This window comes from Sander vitreus, chromosome 7 (genome assembly GCF_031162955.1).
Source record: "Sander vitreus isolate 19-12246 chromosome 7, sanVit1, whole genome shotgun sequence".
Taxonomy (NCBI): domain Eukaryota; kingdom Metazoa; phylum Chordata; class Actinopteri; order Perciformes; family Percidae; genus Sander; species Sander vitreus.
The window spans coordinates 9,012,800-9,034,706 of NC_135861.1; the positions used below are offsets into that span (position 1 = coordinate 9,012,800).

Sequence of the window (21,907 nt, forward strand, 5' to 3'; positions counted from 1 at the left end):
GGAAGCCAAGTCTCGGGACAGAAATTCTACCATATTTATTGAATAATCATAACTAAGATCAATAATTCCATGATTTTATCACGAGTTGAGGAGCAGTGCATTAATGACTTAAGATGTCCACGTTTCATGGATGGTTCTCTTAAGAGATGCAGTGTGTTTGCTAATAATTTAAACAATTCAAATTACTTATTTTCCTTATTGAATTTATACATGTTATTACTTCAAATATCTGAAACACACATTTTGATGATATTCTGTGAGCAATGTAAGCTTAAAGGAAGCAAGTAAAACAACACATTTTTTATAAAAAAAAACAACACAAGGCTGCTCAGGTGTGTGATGATTCTTTATTGATGAGATGATGACTTTCAGTGAGTCTAAGCAATGTTACTGATGTCTAACAGGGCATCTTGCATGTGTTAATATAAACAGACAAAATAATGAAATAAAACCATTGGTGACAGGAAACCGTCTTCATACCAATGTGACCAGCTTACTGCAATACCAGAAAAAAAAGTCTTGATATCAATGTGAAACTGAGAATTGCTGACCAGGTTGTCATCACCACACACATTTCTTTTTATGTTTTATCAGAGGTATTTTTTAGACTTTTTTTAGAGGACGCCTAACAAATATACAAATAGTATACATGCACAGCATTTACATTGTTTCCCAGTTCATGACATCCCACTTCTGGAATTAAGAATCCCCCCCCAAATAAATCTTTAGTACCCCCACACGTTAATGTATATAATCTCTGTATAATGTGGTTTTCATGAAAATACTTACAACTAAGTACAATAAAAAACAGTTTGACTATTTAAGGAAAATCTACATATCTCATCTGAGTGAAATGGAAAAATAACATGGAGGTCTTTCTTTAAGTAAATAAGGGTAAGACAGAATTGTGATCTAAACACAAAAAACACGGCCTCATTCTGCATTTCAGTCTTATAAAATAAACAAACTATACAAAGTGGTATAACTACCTCTGGAAGAATTCTCAACAATATCTACCAAATAATTGGATCTCACTAGGATCTCACCTCTTTTCCGACTGCAAAATACATGATTTTTTTACCATAAATTCTAAAATATAATTGTTTATAAAGTATTTGTATGTTATGAATCATGTATAGATTAATGGTTTACCATCATGGCATGTTGAATATCTGAGGTCTCAGCAACTGCCTTCATTTCTTATATTTTCTTTTCATGTATAAATTAGATTTCTGTTTATAATATTTCATACATTCGTCACAAATCTGCCCCACTACGCCGGACTCTCACATTCCATCTCCTCTTCTATTTCCTCCTCTACCTCTGCTGCAGCTTCATCGTTTCCTTCTGTGTGGAGCTCCGTGTGGGCTTCCACCTCTTCATCCTCCCTCCCCTCCTCATGGATCACCCCTCCTGTCCCTTCTTCTTCTTCTTCTTCTTCTTCGTCTTGTGTCTCCACCACCATCCCTCCCTCTGCCTCTCCCTGTCCATCCTGAGCACGGAACATCAGCTCTCCTTCCTGGATGACTTGTCCAGATGTGGGTTGCCATGTCGAGGCAGAATCCCCCTCAGCGGCGGTGGCTGTGGTGTATTGGTAGAAGTCGGAATCTGCCTGAAACATGACCAAGGCCTGAGCTGTGTGGATGCGTACGTGCTGGGCGAGGGAGCTGGCGTCCAAGAATTTATCGCCACATGAATCACAAGCGTACAAGATCTGGGTGTTGGGATCTGGGAACAGAAGAAGAGTCGACAAACAAAGTAAGCGATTCAAATTCCTCAAACCGTCTTCCCCTTCATGTTAGAGATTAACTGGCTTAGAATGAAACTAAACACAGCAGTATATAACATCAAACTTACATTTGACAACATTTAGTAAGTCATCAGCGCAACTGCACAGTTCAAAATGATCACACCGATTTTTCCCTTCAGATTTTTTTTAGATTTAAGGTCATACAATTCTTTAAATATCATTTGTTTTTTTGCACATTTTAGCCAATTTACTATATTACATACCTGCAAACTCAGAAGGGCTGAAAAAGGTGAATTTTGTCTGCGACATTACAGAACGGTTTGTTTATTGCTAAGGCCACAGGGAGTAATTAAAAAGACTTACTAAAAATGTAATAACAATAACTTATAACAATAACTTATTTCACCAGTAAATTCCTCACAAAAACAACCACTGGATGGGAAAAGGGTATTTTACAATAACTTTGAATGCACCACGAGGCTGGCAAGGCGAGTTTGAAGTGAACGCAACATCTGTGTTGTTTTTTCGACAACAGCTGCTGCACACTGTCATACATTCTGTCATACGTTCCTCTCCAGTGAAATACAGACAAACTTTTACACCGTTTAGCTGTCAGCATTTTAACCGTGTTTAATCCAGCTACTAGCTAACGGTAGGCCGTTACCTGCTGCTGGTGCCGTAGTAGCATTACTACATTAGCATTAGCAGTACCATTCAAAAGTGAATAGATGGTGTTCATACAGCTGACTTGAAAAAGTCACTCACAAAATACGGTAGTGACAAAATTGTTTTCACAACTGCTGTTTCCAAGGTCAAGATTCAACTTTGAACCTCAGCTTTTGAGTGGCAGCATGGCCGAGAAGTCCTTCAAATCTTCAGAGAAAGTGGAAATTTGGCTGGAACTCTTATCGGCTGATGAAAACCATGGTGTATCATAGAAAGCTTCAGAACAGCTTGTGGTCAGGTTGTTTTTTCAACATCATGTCACTTTTATCTTTCTGTTTTTTTATCAAACTTGTTATCACGTTGTCATGCAGTAGTGCAACCACAAATCCACACAACAGTCACTTAGAACATTATTTTGCTCATCAATGAATTTGGTACTGGCATTAATTCAATTTCAATGTATAGTTGAGTTGAGAATTAATTACCTAATTATATCATTTAGCAAGTCTATGAAGCTTCATGGGTCAGTTCAAACATTTGTCTGCTTTGGATTTTGGCAGCATTTTTTGTAGCATTCACTGATTAAAAATGTGCATATGCAAAGGTTCTGCAAATGTTTTAATGGTAAAAAGGAACATTTTAGGGAATTAGACCAATGATAGCAATTCTCGTGTCTTCAATAGGAAATATGAGAAAAACATTTGTCTTTAAGCTGCTTCTGTTAAATGTGTTGACAGTTGATGCTGAATATCATGATAACTCAACCACCAGACCAGTTCTGCCCAAATCTGCTGTGCTGTTGCAGCAAACAGGCTCAGCAATGAATTCAATTTCATGGTGGCATCCTAAACCTTCCGCAACCCAAACCCTCACCACACCTTAGCCTTTAATTATTATTATTATTTTTTTCTAAATATTTAACTCAAAATAATGCATTTAATGCTAATATTAGTTTTGTTCTCTTTTCTCCCAACCCATGTCTGATATTCTGTTATGTTCAAAGTGCCATTCCTGACCCCATTGTTCCATTGTGCTCTCTCTATGTTTTTTTATTTTATTTTAAAGCTATGATATTAATCAAATACAGATGTTTGAGTGCATACTGTATAGTGTATACTGTATAGTCTTACCTGCTTCTTGCACTTTCTCTACTGCCTTGGTGATTTCCGCTTTCAAAGCCTCCGTCTCATCTGCAGACACTGAAGTAGCCACTGGAACTACTGTAAACAGACACAAGACACAAAGTAAACAACCACTCATCGCTGTCCACTGCACAGAAGTTCAGGGTGCTATCTGCAGCATTTGTCACAGGTCGAAGCCCATGATGTTGATAGTTCCCCCCAAAAATCACTGAACTCGGCCTGGAAGACGCTTTCTGACCTGTCAGCTGAGCTACAGCACTGGCTGCCAAGGCCTCGGTTGCCAGGGTGACGATGTCCTCTGTGGTGACGGTAACTATGTTAAACTCGCTATCAGAGGTGGATGCCCCTGCGCACCCATCAGCCCCCTCGTCTCTGTTGCCCTCGGCTAACACCAGCCGCTTCATGCCGGCCTTGCCGTGGTGGACGGTTTTGACGTGCGAGCGCAGGTTATCCACCCTGTTGAACCCTCGGCCGCATTTATCACACAGGAAAGGTTTCTCCCCTGAGAGAGCAAGACGGAGAAAAGAAAACAACTGAAGATTTGAGGGCGAAAGCTGTCGAGTTCTGCTCGATGTGGAGAACAAGTAACAGAGAGACAGAGAGCATGGCTGTCTCTCTATTTCCTCCATTACCCATGAGTCCCATTAATGTTGTCCTCACCTGTGTGAATGATAATGTGCTTCGACAGGTCTCCTACATTGACAAATGCCTTGTTGCACATCTGACACTTGTGCGGCCGGACATTGTCGTGATGCCGGATGTGATTGGCCAGTTGACTGGACTGCACGAACCTGTCCAGAGAGAGACACAACATGTATCCCTCATCTTGCGTCCTTCATATACCCTGGTATATTTAAAGGGCTGGTTCACATAAATTACAAAAGAAAAATAACATATTTCCTCACTTACTTTTAGCTGCAGTATTTGTTAAGAATTCATGGTAGCATATTATTATTATTTTTGATGGTAGACTGAACAAAACACCTGCGAGGCCATACATGTCATCTGTGATTCCCACTATTCCCTATGCAAAATAAAACTTAAAACCAATAGTTAATGTTCTCTGCTATCTTTTCGCATATTTCCCAGTCTCCTTGTTGGATAATCTCAGGTAATATTCCCCAGGTACGAGTGAATTTGAAAAGTGAGCCTTCTGTAACAGCACTGATTTATCTGCTTGCTGACCTTTTGCCACAGCGATCACACACGTAGGGCTTCTCTCCGGTGTGCTGGCGGACGTGAGCGATGAGTGAGCTGGCCTGGGTGAAGGCCTTGCCACAGATAGGGCAGACACAGGGCTTCTCTCCTGTAGAACATGATTTACAGTCTCACCATGAAGGGATGGAGATAATATTTTTGTGGGGTTTCAGATGGATGCTTTCACATTCCAAAGTCTGCCTGAATGTACCTGTGTGGATGCGTTCATGCCGCTGCAGAGCTCCAGGGTCACTGAAAGCTCTCTGGCAGTGCATACAGGTGTACGGTTTCTCCCCACTGTGGACTCGCAGGTGTCTCTTCAGATTTCCTAAAAAACAGATACCATCAAGAAAAGGTTAGGCCAAATGCCTCAAAGCAAAGACAATGACAAGTCAACTTCCTTTAGATAATGTGCAGACAAACTGAAAGCAGCTGGGATTGTGTTAGCGCCAGATGAAATGGTGAAAAAAACACTACTGCCAATGCATACCTGAAAAAGTCAATATCAGGAGGTGATTATACAGTCATTTACAAATATTTCAAGGAAAGTTGAAGCTCTGTCTGTGTGTTCCAGGGGAGTTTGTATGACCAGTAGGGGTGGTACGATTCACAAAACCCAAGGTTCGGTTTGTATCACGGTTTTAGGGTCACTTCAGCATATGATAGGCCTATATAGCTTAATTATCCACAATGTAGGATACAGTATTAAATAAGTATATAGTTATATCTTGTAATCATGCACAAACTGAATTTGACGTGACTTTAAGCACATTATTGGGACCATCTCTGAGGAAAGCTAGGTGAGATTTTGATACAGCAAGAGGGAAGACATTGATGATTTCAACATGCTTTTCATTTATTTGGCAAAAAGAGGAGAATGTGTATCGCCATCTACAGGAACTTATGTGCCTTTTTAGCACATGAAGATTGAAATATTACAGAATATCAATTGAAATAACTTGCATTTATCAAACTGCCAACTTCAGTGTAGCTCTTACAAAAATGTATCCTTTAAAAGAAAAAGAGAGGAACTCTTAAAGCTCCGTCTTTTGAATAAGTTAGAATACGCTAAACAAAAACAGTTTACATTGTTAGTTAATTTCCTATCCTGGCCTGGCCTGGGCTGGGACACACAGTCAGACGGTTTGATAAAGTACTTATTGGACTTATCATTGCACTTACAATAACGAGCGTAGCTGTCAGGTCCTCCTGTATACGTCTCATCTCCATTTTTTCCTGCATCCACCGTGTGTGTTTGTGTGTGCGTGCGTGCGCGTGCGTCAGTCGCGGGGAGAACTGAGCAGCCCTGCCCGCTGCAGAGACCCGACAGGATCTAGACTGCAGCCGCTTCAGCGACTTCAGAGTGAAAAAACGTTACGGTACATTGATGTTAAAATGTATACAGGTTGGCAGGACGATCTGAAATGTTTTGCACGGTCTTTAGCTGTACGTTTTGTTGGTAACTTGTCCACACCTCTTCTTTCGCGCGAAAGGGAAACACACTGTCTGAGGTCACATACGGGCACCTGACGGGCACGAGGCTACATTGCACATGCATCGAACCGTGCGGCACACACACGCTCCGAACTGAGACAAGCGGACCGAGCAGTTCGGATGTTTTTTCATGAACCGTACCACCCCTAATGACCAGTTAACTATAGCTCTGTTAACACCACCGGTAGCTTCTTACTAACTTTAACTGAAATCATGTGACAACCGTGGGGTGGCAACGCTTATTTACATCATCAATTCACCTGTGGCATATAAGTCCAAAACCCAAAGAGCCACAATTTACAATCATAAAAAAGAGAAAAACAGCAGATCATCACATTATACAGAGATTGGGTAGAATTTGTTGTCGACCTCAGCACATTTCTTTTTAAGATTATTTTTGGGGCATTTTTAGGCCTTTATTGACAGGACAGCTGAAGAAATGAAAGGGGGGAGAGAGAGGGGGAACGACATGCAGCAAAGGACCGCAGGTCGGAGTCAAACCCGGGCCCGTTGCGTCGAGGAGTAAACCTCTACATATGGGCGCCTGCTCTACCAACTGAGCTATCCAGGCGCCCACCTCAGTACATTTCTAACAAGTTAAGATCACTGTATAACAGAAGTCTGTGAAGGTTCTCAGTCAGATACTTCTTCAGTTCTGGATAACTGTATAACTTCTGTAGAACAGAAGTAAATAAAATTCAAGAAAAATATGGTAAAATACTATCTTCTTACCTGAGGTAGTAAACTGTTTGCCACATTCCTTGCACTTGAGAGGCCCGTCTGTGATATGGATCTTTAGGTGGGCCTTCAGATTTCCCGGCTAAAAAAAACATAAAATTAGGTAAAGAGTTAAAAGGTGCAGTAGGTAGGATTGTGAAGATTTTTATTTTTTAATTACCAGCTTCATATAGTTCTACTGGAACGTAGGGTCAGTTTCAGCAAATATGACAGAAAGTTAGTTTAGTTTTACCTACTGCCTCTTTAAGAGACTCAATATCATATGCTCAGTACCACATCACTGGTAATAATAGTAACATGTGGCTACCAAACTCAGGTTTTCTACAGTTGAAGATATTATAACATTTGTCAGAAAAATAAATCTGCAATCACAGCATGAATGTTTGTTGTACAGTTGCTTATAGAAAAGCCTTCACGAACATGTTGTTACCTGGTTGAAGCGTTTGTCGCAGTACGCACACTTGTTGCCCTTCTCCGTGTCGTGAGTCTCCAGATGTCGCATCTTGGCGGTGGGGTCAGAGAAGGCCTTCTCGCAGAAGTCGCAGTGGTACGGCTTTTCGCCGCTGTGCACCAGCTGGTGGCGCTTCAGATTGCCGGACGTGGTGAAGAGCTTGCCGCACACTTCGCAGCTGTACCGCGCTTCGCCCGTGTGGCGTTTGCGGTGCAGGTTGAGCAGGCTGATCTGGCGGTAGCTCTTTCCACAAGTCGAGCAGCAGTACGGCTTCAGAGGGCTAGGAGGTGACAGTAGCAGAATTAAAGACACAAAGTGGACAGAGCTCAATAGGCGGGTGTCAGTAAACTAAATGTCTCGCTGAAAATAAATAAGTAATTCACCTGTGTGTTTTCTCATGGGCTTTACACGCTGCAGGGTCAGAAAAAGCCTTGTTGCAATCCCGACAGCTGAACGGCTTCTCTCCTGTGTGAATACGCATGTGTCTCTTGAAATTACCAGTGTGGGTGAATTTCTTCCCACAGTCCTGGAAAGAAAAAAAAATATGTCATGAAGAGTGAGCTGACAAAACCTTTCAATGCAAATCTTTGTATGCAAATGTAACCAACATTTGCTTCTGACATTGAGATTTGCATAAAAGCTCCCAGCATCAACAACATTTCCAAGTTTGGTGGGGATATATAAGCTCTAATGCCCCTGTGGCTGTTTGTTTCTACTGTAGTCTATATTCACGACGTTTCACATCCGGGATTGCTCCGTTGCCGCCGGATATCCTCCTTTTCGGCCAGATGTCTGTTACTTTATGCTTCCTTTTGTGTTGGAAGTTTAAACTCCGGTGGATTTCTGAGGACTATGGTTAACTGCTCCTCAGATCTCTGCAGGGTAAATCCAGACAGCTAGCTAGACTCTCTGTCCAATCTGAGTTTTCTGTTGCATGACTAAAACAACTTTTGAACGAACACGTTCCACCAAAACAAGTTCCTTCCCGAGGCTATTTTGCAGCGGCACCAGGGTTCCGTCCGGCGCTTAGCGGCCCCCATGACGATTGTGATTTGTTTCTAGCAACTTTGTGCCACAAGCTGTGGAATAGCACTGCTCATCATTGTCACAGTAGAAATAGTCTCGCATTGCCAGACCTATTTCCTGAGCGCTGCGGAGGAGGGTCTGGCTAGTCCACACAGCATTCCAGGATGGGAGAAAAACGTGCTCTGGTTTATTGGCATTTCTTTAAACCAATCACAATCGTCTTGGGCGGCCAGACAGAGCAACAGTGCCTCTGCAAAATAGCCTCGGAGAGGAACTTGTTTTGGTGAAACGTGTACGTTCAAAGGTTGTTTTAGTCGTGCAACAGAAAACTCAGATTGGACAGATAGTCTAGCTAGCTGTCTGGATTTACCCTGCAGAGATCTGAGGAGCAGTTAACCATAGTCCTCAGAAATCGACCGGAGTTTAGAATGCCAACACAAAGAAAGATGAAGGTGACGGACATCCGGCCAAAAATGAGGGACATCCGGCGGCACCGGAACAATCCCGTAAATTAAACGTTATTTGATGATATTAACGTATGTGCACAAGCTAAACAAAGCATTAAGTCTGACAAAATGGAAACACCAAGGTAAAGAAGTTACAAATTGTAAATGACTACAGTTCCTTTCCTCCTGCACCAGGACTGATATTTCTCACCTCACATTTGTGTGTCACGGAGCTGTAAGGCTTTGACTCCGATCGGCTGCTCATAGACGCTGACTGAGTTTGTCTCCCATCTCTGTCGCTGCCCGAATCGACTCCATCAACCTGCTCGCTAACCTCATCGTCTTCTTCTCCAGACCCCTCTTCATCATCAGCTTCCCCGTCGCCAGCACAGTCGTCCTGCTGTTCTCCGGCCTCTTCTGCCGGCTCCGCCACCTTCTTCTCAGATTTTTTCTTTGATGTGCCTTCTTCCTCTGAGTAATTGTCTACAAGGACGATAATAGGGAACGCCTGAAAATGACATACTGTCTGAAGCCTTGACTGGAAATGGTAATTGGTATAATAGCAAAGTTTCTGTGGGTTTCAGAAAGCCTTTTTTTTTTTTTTTTTTTAACCGTCACGATACCTGGAATTGAATGTAAGACTAAAACTAAAGAAACACTAGAACACTAGTTCTATTGAAACCTTTTTCAAATGTGTCAATTTCCCTGACTTTTTCTGTCTGGAATATGTTTCTGTATGATGATACTCAACAAGTTCCATAACCAGTGAAAAGCTTGGAAGAACGGGAAGACGTTTGGGTTGATATACTGTAGCAGAGTAAACCAGCGCAGCCTGCTCACCAGGTGGGAAGTTTCGTCGAGGAGGTTTTCGGATTCTTCTCCCTCGAGAGCTCATGTAGGATGAGGTGCCAGCGGATTTCAACTGTGATTCTGTAAACAAAGGGAAAATATCTCAGTTTATTAGTCAAATAAGAAAGAGCAACACTTGCTAAAGACGCTTCAATGCATCATGTGGACCTTAAACTCCCCCAATGGACAGATTAGATGACATTCTATAAATATGTACTTACTGGGCGCGTAGTCAGCATCAGAGGGGTCATCCTGAAATCCAGGTGCATCTTGTGCAGCACTTTCTTCCTCTTTCTTTACAGGTATCTTCTTTTGAGCAGAAATAGGGGCGGTTTTGGGGTGTCGTCCTCGGCCTGAGTGGGTTCTGGTGGGGCTGGGCTTGGAAACAGTCTGATGCGTTTCAGTGGAGATGTCTTCCTTTACAGTTTCCTGATTTTGTGGGGGCTCTTTATCTTCTGTGGGGATACTAGGACTCTCCTCTGCTTGAGATGCCACTTCTGCCAGATCGCTCTCCAGTTCCTCTCTCTGCTCTACTTCACCTTGTTTTTCTTCTGGTTTGTAAGTGAAGAAAAAATTGAGAGGTTTCCTTTTTAATACAAGATGGTGGGCGATTACTGTATATACAGTAAGGCTCCATATTTCATACTTGGACTGCAAAGTGGAATGGAATCAAAATGTTAAATTTGAATCAGATTAGGTTAATAGCTTAGTATAAACAACAATGAGTAACCAGAGACCAATATATTTTGCACAAAATGTGGAATACATGAAATTGTATCGCAATCATCATATCAGAGAAATATTTTACCAGATGGGAATTTTAATAAAAAGGTTAAAGGAGAATTCCGGTCGATTTCAACACATAGCTCTGTTGTTTGTAAATTTGGAGTCCTGTCAGTAGCGAGAAAAACGAAAACAATCAGTGTTGCCTACACCGTGTTATCCTCCTGCTACAGTTTGCACCCAGGAGGCTGAAACCAGGCAAGTTTTGAACGTGCTTTTAGCCTCTTAACATGTTCAAAATGTCATTACAAGTGCCTACCTATGTGAAGTGATTCCTCCCGAGTGAACACAGTGAATCTGACTGCAGCAGATGTGAAAGAAATGCATAAAATTTGTGCTAATTCAGCTCTGTTTAGTTCCGGTGTTCAGACGGCAAGACCAGTGCTTAGGGACCGTCTACAAAGTACAACACCGAAAAGAGATACAAAAATATTTATTAATTGAATGATTAAATAAGGTAGTGTCTCCAAACTTACCTCACTTATAACTTGTCTCCTGCTAGTTGTACTACAGCACTTACTTTTAAAAAATAAGCATATGCCTATTTTTGAAAATATTTTTGTACTACTTACTAGTGTTGTAGTTTGTAGACGAACAACAGAGCTACGTGTTGAAATTGACCGGAATTCTCCTTTAATATCAACTCGATATAACAACAGTTAATTAATATGAATGCCTGAACGACATTTTAAAATTTAAAGCTCTGACTTCTTATTTCTTTAAAACGCAGGTGAAGAATGCTATCTGCTACCAACTATGGATAGAGTGGGAATACCTTGTTCCAAATAATATAAACATTAAGAAACCTCATGCCATGGGAAGTGACAGTTAAGGTTAAACACATTTGATTTTTTAAATTCATTCAACACAGAAAATGTACCTTGTTAACCCCATCCGCCCCTTTCTACACCAGCAACAAATGATTGACCTGGTTCAGCACTTTGAGGGCGCAATGATGAAGTTGAGGACAATTATTATTACTTTAAAGGTTCGGACATGAAAATGTAATGTTTAATGCATTCATTACAAAAAACTACTTATATTTAGTATTGACTGCAGCCCTATATTGAAAAAGCTGCCAAAGCTTTGTGAAAATTGGACTTACCAACAGCAAAATCCAGTGTTATGAGGGATGGAGCTGGATTTGCCATTGACTGGTACGCAGAGCAGGCGTTTACAATTTCTTGCATCTGTAGAAAGTTAGCAACAGCCAGCACATCTTCTACATTCTGTGGACTTAAAGTCAGCTTGGCAGTGTACATAAACTCCAGGACCTGACCCAAACCTGCAACGATAATCAACAATACAACAGGTCTGGTTAAACAGCAGCGTTGGTGGGGTACATGTTAAGTACTATTATTTAAGTAAAGCACTGTGACGGTATGCAAAGGCAGAGCACGGGATAATAAAAATTACAAAATAAATCAAACACATAATGTGATAAAGTATGCAGAAATACACAGGCTGATCAGAATCTGAATCAGAAAAGGTTTTATTATGTAAAGGTATACGGATGGGAACCCACCTGCTGCATTGCTGATGTCAAGATGCACCACATCTTTCTGGTCCAGGAAGAGGGTGCGGAAGTAGACACTGCAGGCGGCCAGCACAGCTTTGTGGGCCTTGAAGTCCACCCCGTCCACAACAAAGGTGCAGTCACACAGCAGGCCCTGCTTGCGCTGGCAGTTAAGCTGCTCCAGAACCTTCCCACTGTGCCACGGGAACTCCATCGTCCCAATGGCTTGGGGACGGTGGAAGAGGCTGGCGGGCAGGCACGGGCTCTGCGGACCGCTGACAGGCAAGAAGTCATATGTGGTTGGCTACATTAGGAAAGGCTCAAAAGGCTGATAGTCGGCTTGACCAGCTTGTCTTTACACTGACATTTATTGGCCTTTAATTAGACACTACCAATCAATCAGCGTTGTTCACCTCTGATATGACTATGTATCCTCCCTCAGCATAGTAAAGCAATTGGTTTTGATTAATAATTCAGATGAATAGAGCAACCATTTCAGTGGTTAAGATATGAGAGTGTAATGATAAACAAAATACAGACTATTAGCCTTCAAAAAGCAACTTATCTGCAACACATTCTCAAGATCTCACTTCCCCCGGAATATTAAAGACAATGATCTCAAACCACTTTGCCTCAGTGTGCAATGGTTTTCACTGAGTGTTGCCCTATTTTGATTTGTTTAACTTTGTGTATTTCTCGGTTTAATGACATCATTGCCAATGAGGGAAACCTCAATGATTTCTCAGGCTTAAATCAAGGTTTGAATGAATGAATGAACTCTAACCTTAATACAGTTATATATCTGTAGTCACTCAGGATGGATAAATGCTTATCTACGTTCATTATTTCGACGTAATGTAATACTATCTTTGTTGTAAAATGAGCACAATGACATGTAGATGCTCCAAACAGTAGTCCCATTTCAAACTGTCATATACTGTATCTGATCACAAAAGTTTTAGGAAAACGTGTAACTTCATCCTGCAACTCACTCCTATTTACATGTAACGAACAGCGCAAAACGGTTAGGTCGATTGGGTTATATCAATACACACATCAATGGAAACCATTCTTAAATTTGTATTGAGGTAACGTTAACTCTGCCTTTGCGGTGATACACAATTCAAACAAATACTTTATCTTGTAGAAAGTGTTTCTGATTAGTGCTGTAACGCTACTGAACGGCAGTGGTCTCTGCACTAATGGATGTAGCTAGTAATATCTTCTACAGAAAAGGTATATACTCGAAACAGAGATACGATTTTTAAACTGTGTTAACAACGAAAAAAAACAATCATTCAAAATATAACGTTAGCTAGCTTATATACGCATAGGTTGCAAGCATGAAATGTAACGTTAGCTAAAGTTAACCAAACCACAAGTAGCCACAAAAAAAAAAGCCAGAACGACTCCAGCATTTAGCTAGCTTCAACTGATGTCGGCCATGAACTAACTCTCACTAGACTCAAAATACCGGGAAAACAACAGTAAAGCTGTTTTGTGACTGGAAATGAAGATTTTCTAAGTTTTGACAGCTTGGTTTGACAGTGCAATACATCGATTACAATTCCTTCATCCTTGTAGCTTTGTTATCAGGGATTAATTTAGCGTGCCTTGACAAGCATGTAGTGAAGGGACAAGATGGCGGACCGATGAGTCGGGCCTGTCTTCATCCCTTGTTGTTTCCTCAGCTAGCTTGCTCATATCGCTCAATTCAAGCGCAGTTATAATAAAAACAAACTCCCGAATTACCTTCTTGTTGTAGCTTTTTCGCTCTGAGTTCAAATGTTTGCTAAGGCGGTGATATGGAGTGTTTGACTCTGTTAGGAAAAAACAACCCAATCGAGTTTTTCGGTGATCGATCCTGCCCCGTTGACCATAACTCCATCCACCGCCATCTTCCTCTCTCTGATCGATTGATAGGGACCGGCCGGATGTATCACAGGAGCACGCGCAGTGTGAACACGTGCTGTGCTGATGATGACCACGGGGTGGCGCAATATCATTAAGTTATTCTGTTTTTTGTATACATCCATGGGTGACACACACCACAACCACCAACACTTTAGATGTTATTAAACACATTTCAAGTTGGAGCCAATGAGCTACTGAAAAGTAAACCTACCAAAAACCTTGCTTTTTTATTTTAAATTCAAAATCATAGTGTAGGCTACTATACTAGGCTACTGAGTAGTATCAAACTGTATTATAATAATAGCCTACTTCCAAAGCACTCTTCAAGGGAACAAAAAGCATTCATTTCAAGGCCACTTACAGTAGCCTACAACATTATAAATTAGGCTATGTAATGTTGTCTTCCACACAGAGAAGCATGCCAAAATGCAAAGGCCTCAGGCCCTCAGCCTGGCTCAAACATAGAGTAAATAACAGCCACATACCAAAGGCTTCTAAATTATTTTTGTTTGAATAGAATCTTTGAAATTCTTTTTTCATGTAAGCACAACAGATGCCTCATAAACACAAATAAAAGACTGAACAGAAGCACCTTCTATCCTAAGCTTGGTTTCGTATAGATTTTTCATATTGAGTGGTTTGCCTTGTGGTGTTCACTGCTTACCACATCTTAAGGCCTACATTTGTCCTATTTTTTTATCATTATGTGGATACACTGTATGGGTTATTAATGAATTAGCATATTGAATAAAGACAGGGGCGGACAGTTCAATTCTGGTGAGGTTCTAAAAAACTACATCTTGGACAGCGTCTTAGCCAGGATTTACTGTAATACTGAGGTTTGGCTATCCCCCAACACACCCTCCACCACCAAAATGTAGTGCAGAAACCAAAAAGAGAATTTCCAAAATTACTTTTTTTTGCTTATTTATTTATTTTTTATTACGTTTTAATGTTACCGTAATTACACTTTCAGTTACACTCTGTTTTTTCTGTTTTATTTTCCAAAATGAAGTGCTACCTAAATCGGGTTTCAAAGCCTTCTCCATAGTGGCAGCAACAAAAGTCAAAGGGAGAAATGCTGAAGCCATTATCATTTGTTTGCCTAAAAAAACATAACATTTATATATAGGCTATTATATATAAATGTAGAAATCAGCTTTTTAAATAGGCCGAAGAGTTTAATAAAATATCATCTTCCCCAACTCCAGGCCATACCTTTAATAAAAACAACTTGCCATACGTCAATCAAAAGGCTTATACATTGTCCAATGTTTATTGTCAAAGCAGGATCATTTTATTCACACAAATAATAATATACAATAAATTATTATTACTGTAACATGGCAACTATCAATTTCAGAGGTGAGTCTTCAGGAGTGAAATATGAACTGATCAGTTAATTGTTGCGTGTGTGTGTGTGTGTGTGTGTGTGTGTGTGTGTGTGTGTGTGTGTGTGTGTGTGTGTGTGTGTGTGTGTGTGTGTGAAAATGCCGTACATGTCCAACCCCTGTGTTTCAATATGTTATGTGCAGGTATGACCTATTGCTGCTGTGTACGTGGTGAACTAACTCAGAATATAAATGAGCAGCAACAGGCATTGTTGCAGTTGTGGAGGATGGACGTGGCATTTTTTTTTTTAAAAGTAGAATGGTTTAAGTGAAGACAGGAAATGAGGAAGTAGCATAAAAACAAAAGTGAGAGGTTTGTGATGAGAAAGCCGATCCCTCTCTAGATCTTGATCTCGGTGCGGAAGGTCTGTACGAGCTCGTGTTTGGCCGGGTGTCGCCGTGCCCTGACCGTTAGGGTCCCTTCGGCACCCAGTGACGATGTCACTGAGGTGGGGTCCACATCGTCAGGTAGTTGACACTTGTGTGTAAAAGTGTTCATCACTGAACCATCCTGGGCCAACTGCCAAAGACAGAATGTTAGCGATTACTTAATGTATTGTGACTGTAGATAAATGCTTTTATAAGTGATTTGTCTAGTCCACAGACCCCAGTTTAATATGATTGTAGTAATATCATTGGAACACTAACATTGTTTTAAAGACTATGTATACTATTCAATATAAAAAAAGAAGGCCGCCCACCTTTTCTGCACGAACTTCAATCTGGTTGTTGGATGTGGTGACGATGACATCTTCAGGGGAGAAGTCTCGCACGTCAACCGTGAACTGGTACGAATCCCCAAGAGTCTTGATATTTCCAGAACCACCTAAGGCCACAAGATGAGAAAGGATCTTAAACCACAGGAGGAAATAGAAGTAAATCTGTACTTGCCTCTTTGACAAATCGTTTTCACTGTATTCTCATTTACGCTACATGCTAAAGAGGGTAATCACATGGTCTGATAATTGTGGGTGTGTGATAATAACGATATAGGAATCGGTAACAGACATGTTATAGGCTCTCATTGATTTAAAAGACTACATCATGTTATTGAAAGATTTTCAGTTATTGTCATTTCGGTGTTACATGCCAACAACTTAGAATACAACATTATTCAGGCTATTCAACTATTTTCTTCTGAGATTACAAGTTTTTTTTTAGAGGCAAAGCTAGCCCGGATCTGTATATATCCTGGGAACATAATTTTAAAACACATACCTTTTAAAAAGTCTGTGAATTTTTTTTAAAGGCAGGAACAATAGAATAGACACAGTAGGAAAATGAATGCTGGCTGAATTCCATTAAGCTGCTTCAGTTTCAGGGTCTTGGTGCTTGCTTTGTTAGTTTTCACATCACTGAAAGGATGAGTATGTAAATACTATTGTATTTGACAATGACATTTGAGTACTTTATATTCTTAAAATAAAGGCACAGAAGTGGTAATTGTGTAGCTTTCTACATATTATTTGACCTTAAATGTGTCACATTAATTATTTGGCCATTCTTTTTTTGCATCACAGCAGTTCTGAAATTGATTTATATTATTTATTTGGTTTCCCATCAAATTCATGGAATTGTGGAAGTGTCGTTTTAGACTTTGACAGATTTGGACTTAAACAAATGTCTTTTATAAATTGACCAGCTTTGATTAGAAAAAAAGTCAAATGCATGACATGATGACCATGGTACTAACAGGCTATTTATTGCAAGATCTTTGGAATTTGCTGAAGTAAATGGCTATGACAATTATGAATGTAATATTCTTGGTGGTGAAACCAAATTAAAAATTGTATGATGAGGCTCTCTGTGGTTATACCATAGGTGGGAGCCAGCATACTTGGCTGTATATTGTTATTGTATAAAGTTCTACAGAGAGTAATTGAAAAGTCACAGTTCAGATCAGAGCAATGGTTTGATTTCAGCAGATGTTTTTTTAGCAACTACCAAGAATTTTTATTCTTTCCCAGCCAGTTGCTAACTGTCTGTCTGCTGTTTTGCGGTGGGCAGTTAGATAACAGATTTATCAGAGCCATTTCACTAAAAACAGCTGTCTGCTGCTGCTGTTGCTGCTGCTGAAAGATGGAGTAGATGAGAGCAGAATTTGGGGGAAAGGAAAAAGCGCTGTGTAGCTGAGCGGAACTGAAGAGTCGGTTGATACTATTCTGTGGGGTTGTGACTATGAGGGACACCCTTCACGTTACACCTAGTCATTTGTTCCATTGTTGTTGTTTTTTAAGATATTGATTACCTGTATGGAAAAGGTTTATGGCAGTAACAGGATAGAGTAGAGAAACATATGATAGTCATGCAGTCTGATGCTGGTCAGTTACAGTCTGTCCCCTGAGATTCTGAGCTCAGTGAAGAACTTTTTGGTGACACATGACCTCACACACAGACTGGACATGAGTGTGCGTGAGATATTAGCTCTGACTTCCCATGCAGGTTAGTTTGACAGTGTGACATCATTCCAACTGTGTGTGTAAGCACTGTATTTGGTGTGTACACTGGTCACCAGGCAACCATCTGGTCATTCCTTATGCAGGCGTCATTCAAGATACTCAGTGTGTGAAGTCACACTGCTGGCGGCCAGTCCAGCATTCCCCAGCTTGCTTGTGTGTGTGTGTGTGTGTGTGTGTGTGTGTGTGTGTGTGTATTTGGGTGTGTGCCTGGCTTTCCCTTTAGCTGCATCCACCCATTAGGCTCCTGTGCGCTGTTATGGGATACCAACAATGGTTCCAAAACAATTCAACTCTGTCCCTCATACATGGGCCACATGGACTCCGAGTCCATTTAAAGTTTAGATGTCACACATTCACACGTCTGTGTGCGCCAGCAGTGAGCTGATACAGAGCAGTTCACACATTATTGAGCTAGAAGATGAACCACAGGCACTGTAAAGTGAAATGTCACCTGACCTTATAATGTGAAATTTAAACACACAAATGCCTGAAAAACCTGGAAGAGAAAGCCGATTAATGCCTCCATTTCTACAGAAATACAGCCTAAACTTAGAGTATGTTCCCTTGTGTGCATCTGTTTTCTTTTCTTTTCAATTTCTTTTATTTATTTTTTTACACTAAAGTTATTCCATCAAACCATGGCTACAATCTTACTTAGAAATATATTTTTCCACACACATCAACCACACTAGAGTCCCTTTGCCTTTTTAACTCTGTCCTGCCTGTTTCTTTCTCCCTCCTCTGAACTTCCACCATGGACATATTTTATCACCACTTTATGGAGAAAAAAACACCACACTTTGAACAAATAACTTCCAAGCACAGACATAGATCTACTTTACAGTCAAAGCTGTCTCTTCAACCTGCTGTTGCTATTATTTTCATACCACTTTTGTATACAAAAGGAGTAACAGAGACCAGAACCTGCTTCCAACTTACTGGAAAACCCCAAGGCGTCGCTCCCAGGCCTCATGAAGGAGCCAAAGTCCTCAGCAAACAGTCCCCGGCTCTTCTCCATGTATGGGTTACCAGAGGATGAGGATGAGGTCTGGTGGAAACTACGCTCCGATCGATAGGCAGAGGAGTTGGTCACACTCATGGATGGCTGAGAGTGCTGGGTAAGGCAGAGGAGGAAGAGTAAAGGGAGGGAAGAGGGAGGCGGAGAGAGTGGATTCTTATGGGAGTCTTTCAGACGCTTAAATGTAAAAAATGTTACACACAGCTCCTCTGTCTGCTTTCTGTTCTTCCTATCTTGTGTTTTTCTTGTCTGTGTTAGGTAAAGTCCTTTATTTTCCCACTTTCCTGAAGCCACCCACCCTTGGCCCTTATATAGTGTGTGGTCCAATGCGTGATTGGGAGGTGCGCACATGTGTCACAGCTCATTGGGAAAGGGTAATAGTGTTCTATATTTATCATGAGATGCACAGAGCGATGGAGAGAGGGGTCTGTTGTTGGAAAAGGTCTGGGCATTGAAGGCTATGAGGTTAAGAGCAACAGTTGTCCTTTCAGAGACACCATGCCTAAAATAGCTTCCCTCTCTTCTCTTTAATTCTGTCTGTGCCGTTTTCTTAACATTAAGTGCTATGCCTTTGTCCTGACATTGGATCCTCACATGGTTCTGCCATTAAATGACATCAGCGTTTTCACAGCATCTCATTAGAGAGATTTTTGTCGTCTGTTTAATGAGTTAATCTCTCAAATGTTAAACCTCCGAGCACATTTACACCAAATGATACGCTGGAAAATGCTGTTTTGCCACTGAGCTGGGTGGAGAGAGGAAAGTCAATTAAAAAGTGAAAAAGGAGCCTTGCCTCTTATTTCAGAGTATAAGTTAGGAACAAAACAAAGATGGAAAGAATGTGCTTGAAAACAAAGCTGTCAGCGGCAGCAGGGGACTTAGTAGTGACATTGCTTTGTGGCTATTAATACCTGCGTGGAGAGCACAGGCCATCATGATAAGGAAACTCACTGCTCTCCTCTTTGCTGCTGACAGCTAATCTATTAAAATCCATTAATGTGCTCATTGACATTACATATTTGACTTCTGCTTTTCAGTCAAGAGTGGGTTGCCTATAATATATATATGACCTGTGTATGACACATATATCGTCACTCATCATTACAACTGCAATCACAATCATCTTGAAAATGAAATTCAAGGCAGTCCGCTGTTTAAGGCCACGTTTGAAAGGTTACCAGACATTACAAATGACACCACACAGTGATATGTTCTCCCAGTCTTATCAGTATAGAGCTCAGAGCCCCTGCTGAAGGTCTAAATCCAGCCCAGCAACTAACCTACTCCCTGCCAGGGAGCACAGAGCCTCTACCCCTCCATAGTAACAGCAGTAATATTGTTGGTTCATACTGGCCTTTTATTCAAAATTAGATGGTGTTTTGCACCTCTGATGGAGTTGTCATCAAGACCAAAGTGGTAGTCTGCAAAATGTGTTAGGAAATGTCAGTGATGTTGGTCATATTCATTTTTCAATACATTTTTGTCATTTTATTTAAGGTTGAACTAATCTTAGCTGGTACGTATCTCAGTTTTCAAAAAGTTAAAAACATTTCATATGGCTGTCTTTTTTTATTATGGCAGAATATACACAGCCCTCTCTTAATTTCAGTTTGGTTGTTGGGAAGCGAGGAAGCTCTCGATGATAACAAATATGAGGTGTGTATTGGAAAGCTCAGCAGATCATAGCATCTTAACAACTTCAAAGAAATGAATGGTCTATTTAGGCATCCAGTGTGATCCCTGCCTTAAGGCATTCAAATATGTAGGTCAGTGTCAATGAATGAAGATAAAACACTTGTGAGGTTAAAAGTGGGATACATAATGTTTACCATGTGATTAAGTTTGGATGGAGTCAAATGCATAATAATGATAAAATATGGCTTATAATCATTCAGGGAGCCGGCTAGAAACAGAAATTATGCAATTGACAAACAAGAATAACAACAGAGAGTGAGAGGAAGAATGTGATCTCTCTGATGTCAGTAATCCACGTTGTCTCACCAGTGACATGAGTCACCTCTATATGTATGTTTGTGCGTGCATTCCTATCTGCCACCAAAGAGCACTGAAACACACACACACACACACACACACACACACACACACACACACACACACACACACACACACACACACACATGCGCCTGTGTTTGGGTTGTGTCTGCCTCAGCTGCTGCATGTTGCATAATGTTGCAGATGGAGCGACGAGTCCCAGTGATAGACACACAGTGGCTGAGCTAGAAGGTCATCTCACGTATGGTCAGCTTTGTATGCATATGTAGTTATACAGCTGTTCATGAAAAACTTCTGAGAACACTTTAAAATCTCAGCTGATCACCTATTTAGTTTTGTATTTCAGAATTTTTCATTTTGTATTTCCTTTGAATAAAAAAAAAGGACATGTAACTTGTGGCTTTTTGCTTACAGAAATATTTATTTGTAAATATATTCATTTTCAGATGTTGGAACTGTGTTACATCCCTTTTTTCTTATTTTCCTGAGGAGAAATGTCCTAGTTTGTCAATAATGATTATTTATGAGAATTAAGTAAGGTAACCTCCTGTCTGGCTCTGTGGTCGCCTGGGTGTGCCGTTCCCATGGAAACAAGTTTTTATACAGAGAAAAGCAGTCTGTATGTGCGTACATTTCAATGGTGTATATGCGTCTGTATGTGTGAGAGTGTGACGGACGTTCACAGCATGCAGATTTCAAATCTAAATAATAACACAAGTGTTTATTGAAAGCCTCAAGGGGAGGTGGAACTGAGGAAAATAAACATGAACTAAAGAGACTAATTTGAAGTCTGTGTGTGTGTGTGTGAGAGAGTGTTCTTGTTTAACTATATTTGTGGGGTCCAAAAACCGGGCATACAGTATACTTGTGGAGTCGGGACAGCTTTGTGGGGCCAAAATGCTGGACCCCACAACTTTAAAGGGCTATTTAAGGGTTAAGACTTGGTTTTAGGATTAGGGTTAGAATTAGGTTATGGTTAGGGTTAGGGTAAGGGTTAAGGTTAGGCATTTAGTTGTGATGGTTAAAGTTAGGGTAAGGGGCTAGGGAATGCATT

At 40.7% G+C, this 21,907-nt stretch overlaps 2 protein-coding genes across 3 annotated transcripts; both read right to left on the reverse strand.

The window, feature by feature from the left end:
- Positions 1-328: 328 nt before the first annotated feature.
- On the reverse strand, positions 329-13,903 carry zbtb17 (zinc finger and BTB domain containing 17). 2 transcript variants are annotated; one of them, XM_078254494.1, is made up of 15 exons: positions 13,811-13,903; positions 12,068-12,333; positions 11,648-11,827; positions 9,981-10,307; positions 9,751-9,840; positions 9,122-9,393; positions 7,822-7,964; positions 7,418-7,718; positions 6,982-7,069; positions 4,967-5,083; positions 4,744-4,864; positions 4,219-4,349; positions 3,797-4,060; positions 3,547-3,636; positions 329-1,728 (listed from the first exon to the last, which is right to left on the reverse strand). In XM_078254494.1, exons 2-15 carry the CDS (start codon positions 12,270-12,272, stop codon positions 1,274-1,276), a joined length of 2,784 nt encoding a protein of 927 aa, XP_078110620.1. In that variant the 5' UTR covers positions 12,273-12,333; positions 13,811-13,903; the 3' UTR covers positions 329-1,273. The 2 variants fall into 2 exon arrangements, with proteins under 2 accessions (XP_078110620.1, XP_078110619.1); XM_078254493.1 differs by having other exon boundaries at positions 9,981-10,310.
- A 1,298-nt stretch (positions 13,904-15,201) lies between these two features.
- On the reverse strand, positions 15,202-19,103 carry hspb7 (heat shock protein family, member 7 (cardiovascular)). Its single transcript, XM_078253921.1, has 3 exons — positions 18,762-19,103; positions 16,065-16,189; positions 15,202-15,883 (listed from the first exon to the last, which is right to left on the reverse strand). The coding sequence occupies exons 1-3, from the start codon at positions 18,919-18,921 to the stop codon at positions 15,704-15,706; spliced, it is 465 nt and encodes a 154-aa protein (XP_078110047.1). The 5' UTR covers positions 18,922-19,103; the 3' UTR covers positions 15,202-15,703.
- Positions 19,104-21,907: the final 2,804 nt, after the last annotated feature.

Bases quoted from the DNA above. Each gene is read 5' to 3' on its own strand.
- hspb7 (XM_078253921.1), bottom strand. From the start codon at position 18,921: ATGAGTGTGACCAACTCCTCTGCCTATCGATCGGAGCGTAGTTTCCAC. The intron at 16,190-18,761 runs GTAAGTTGGAAG...TTGTGGCCTTAG, and splicing joins CGACGCCTTGGGGTTTTCCA to GTGGTTCTGGAAATATCAAG. The intron at 15,884-16,064 runs GTGGGCGGCCTT...TGTCTTTGGCAG, and splicing joins TTGAAGTTCGTGCAGAAAAG to TTGGCCCAGGATGGTTCAGT.
- zbtb17 (XM_078254493.1), bottom strand. From the start codon at position 12,272: ATGGAGTTCCCGTGGCACAGTGGGAAGGTTCTGGAGCAGCTTAACTGC. The intron at 9,394-9,750 runs GTGAGCAGGCTG...TCGTCCTTGTAG, and splicing joins TCGACGAAACTTCCCACCTG to ACAATTACTCAGAGGAAGAA. The intron at 4,061-4,218 runs GTGAGGACAACA...TTGCTCTCTCAG, and splicing joins GCACATTATCATTCACACAG to GGGAGAAACCTTTCCTGTGT.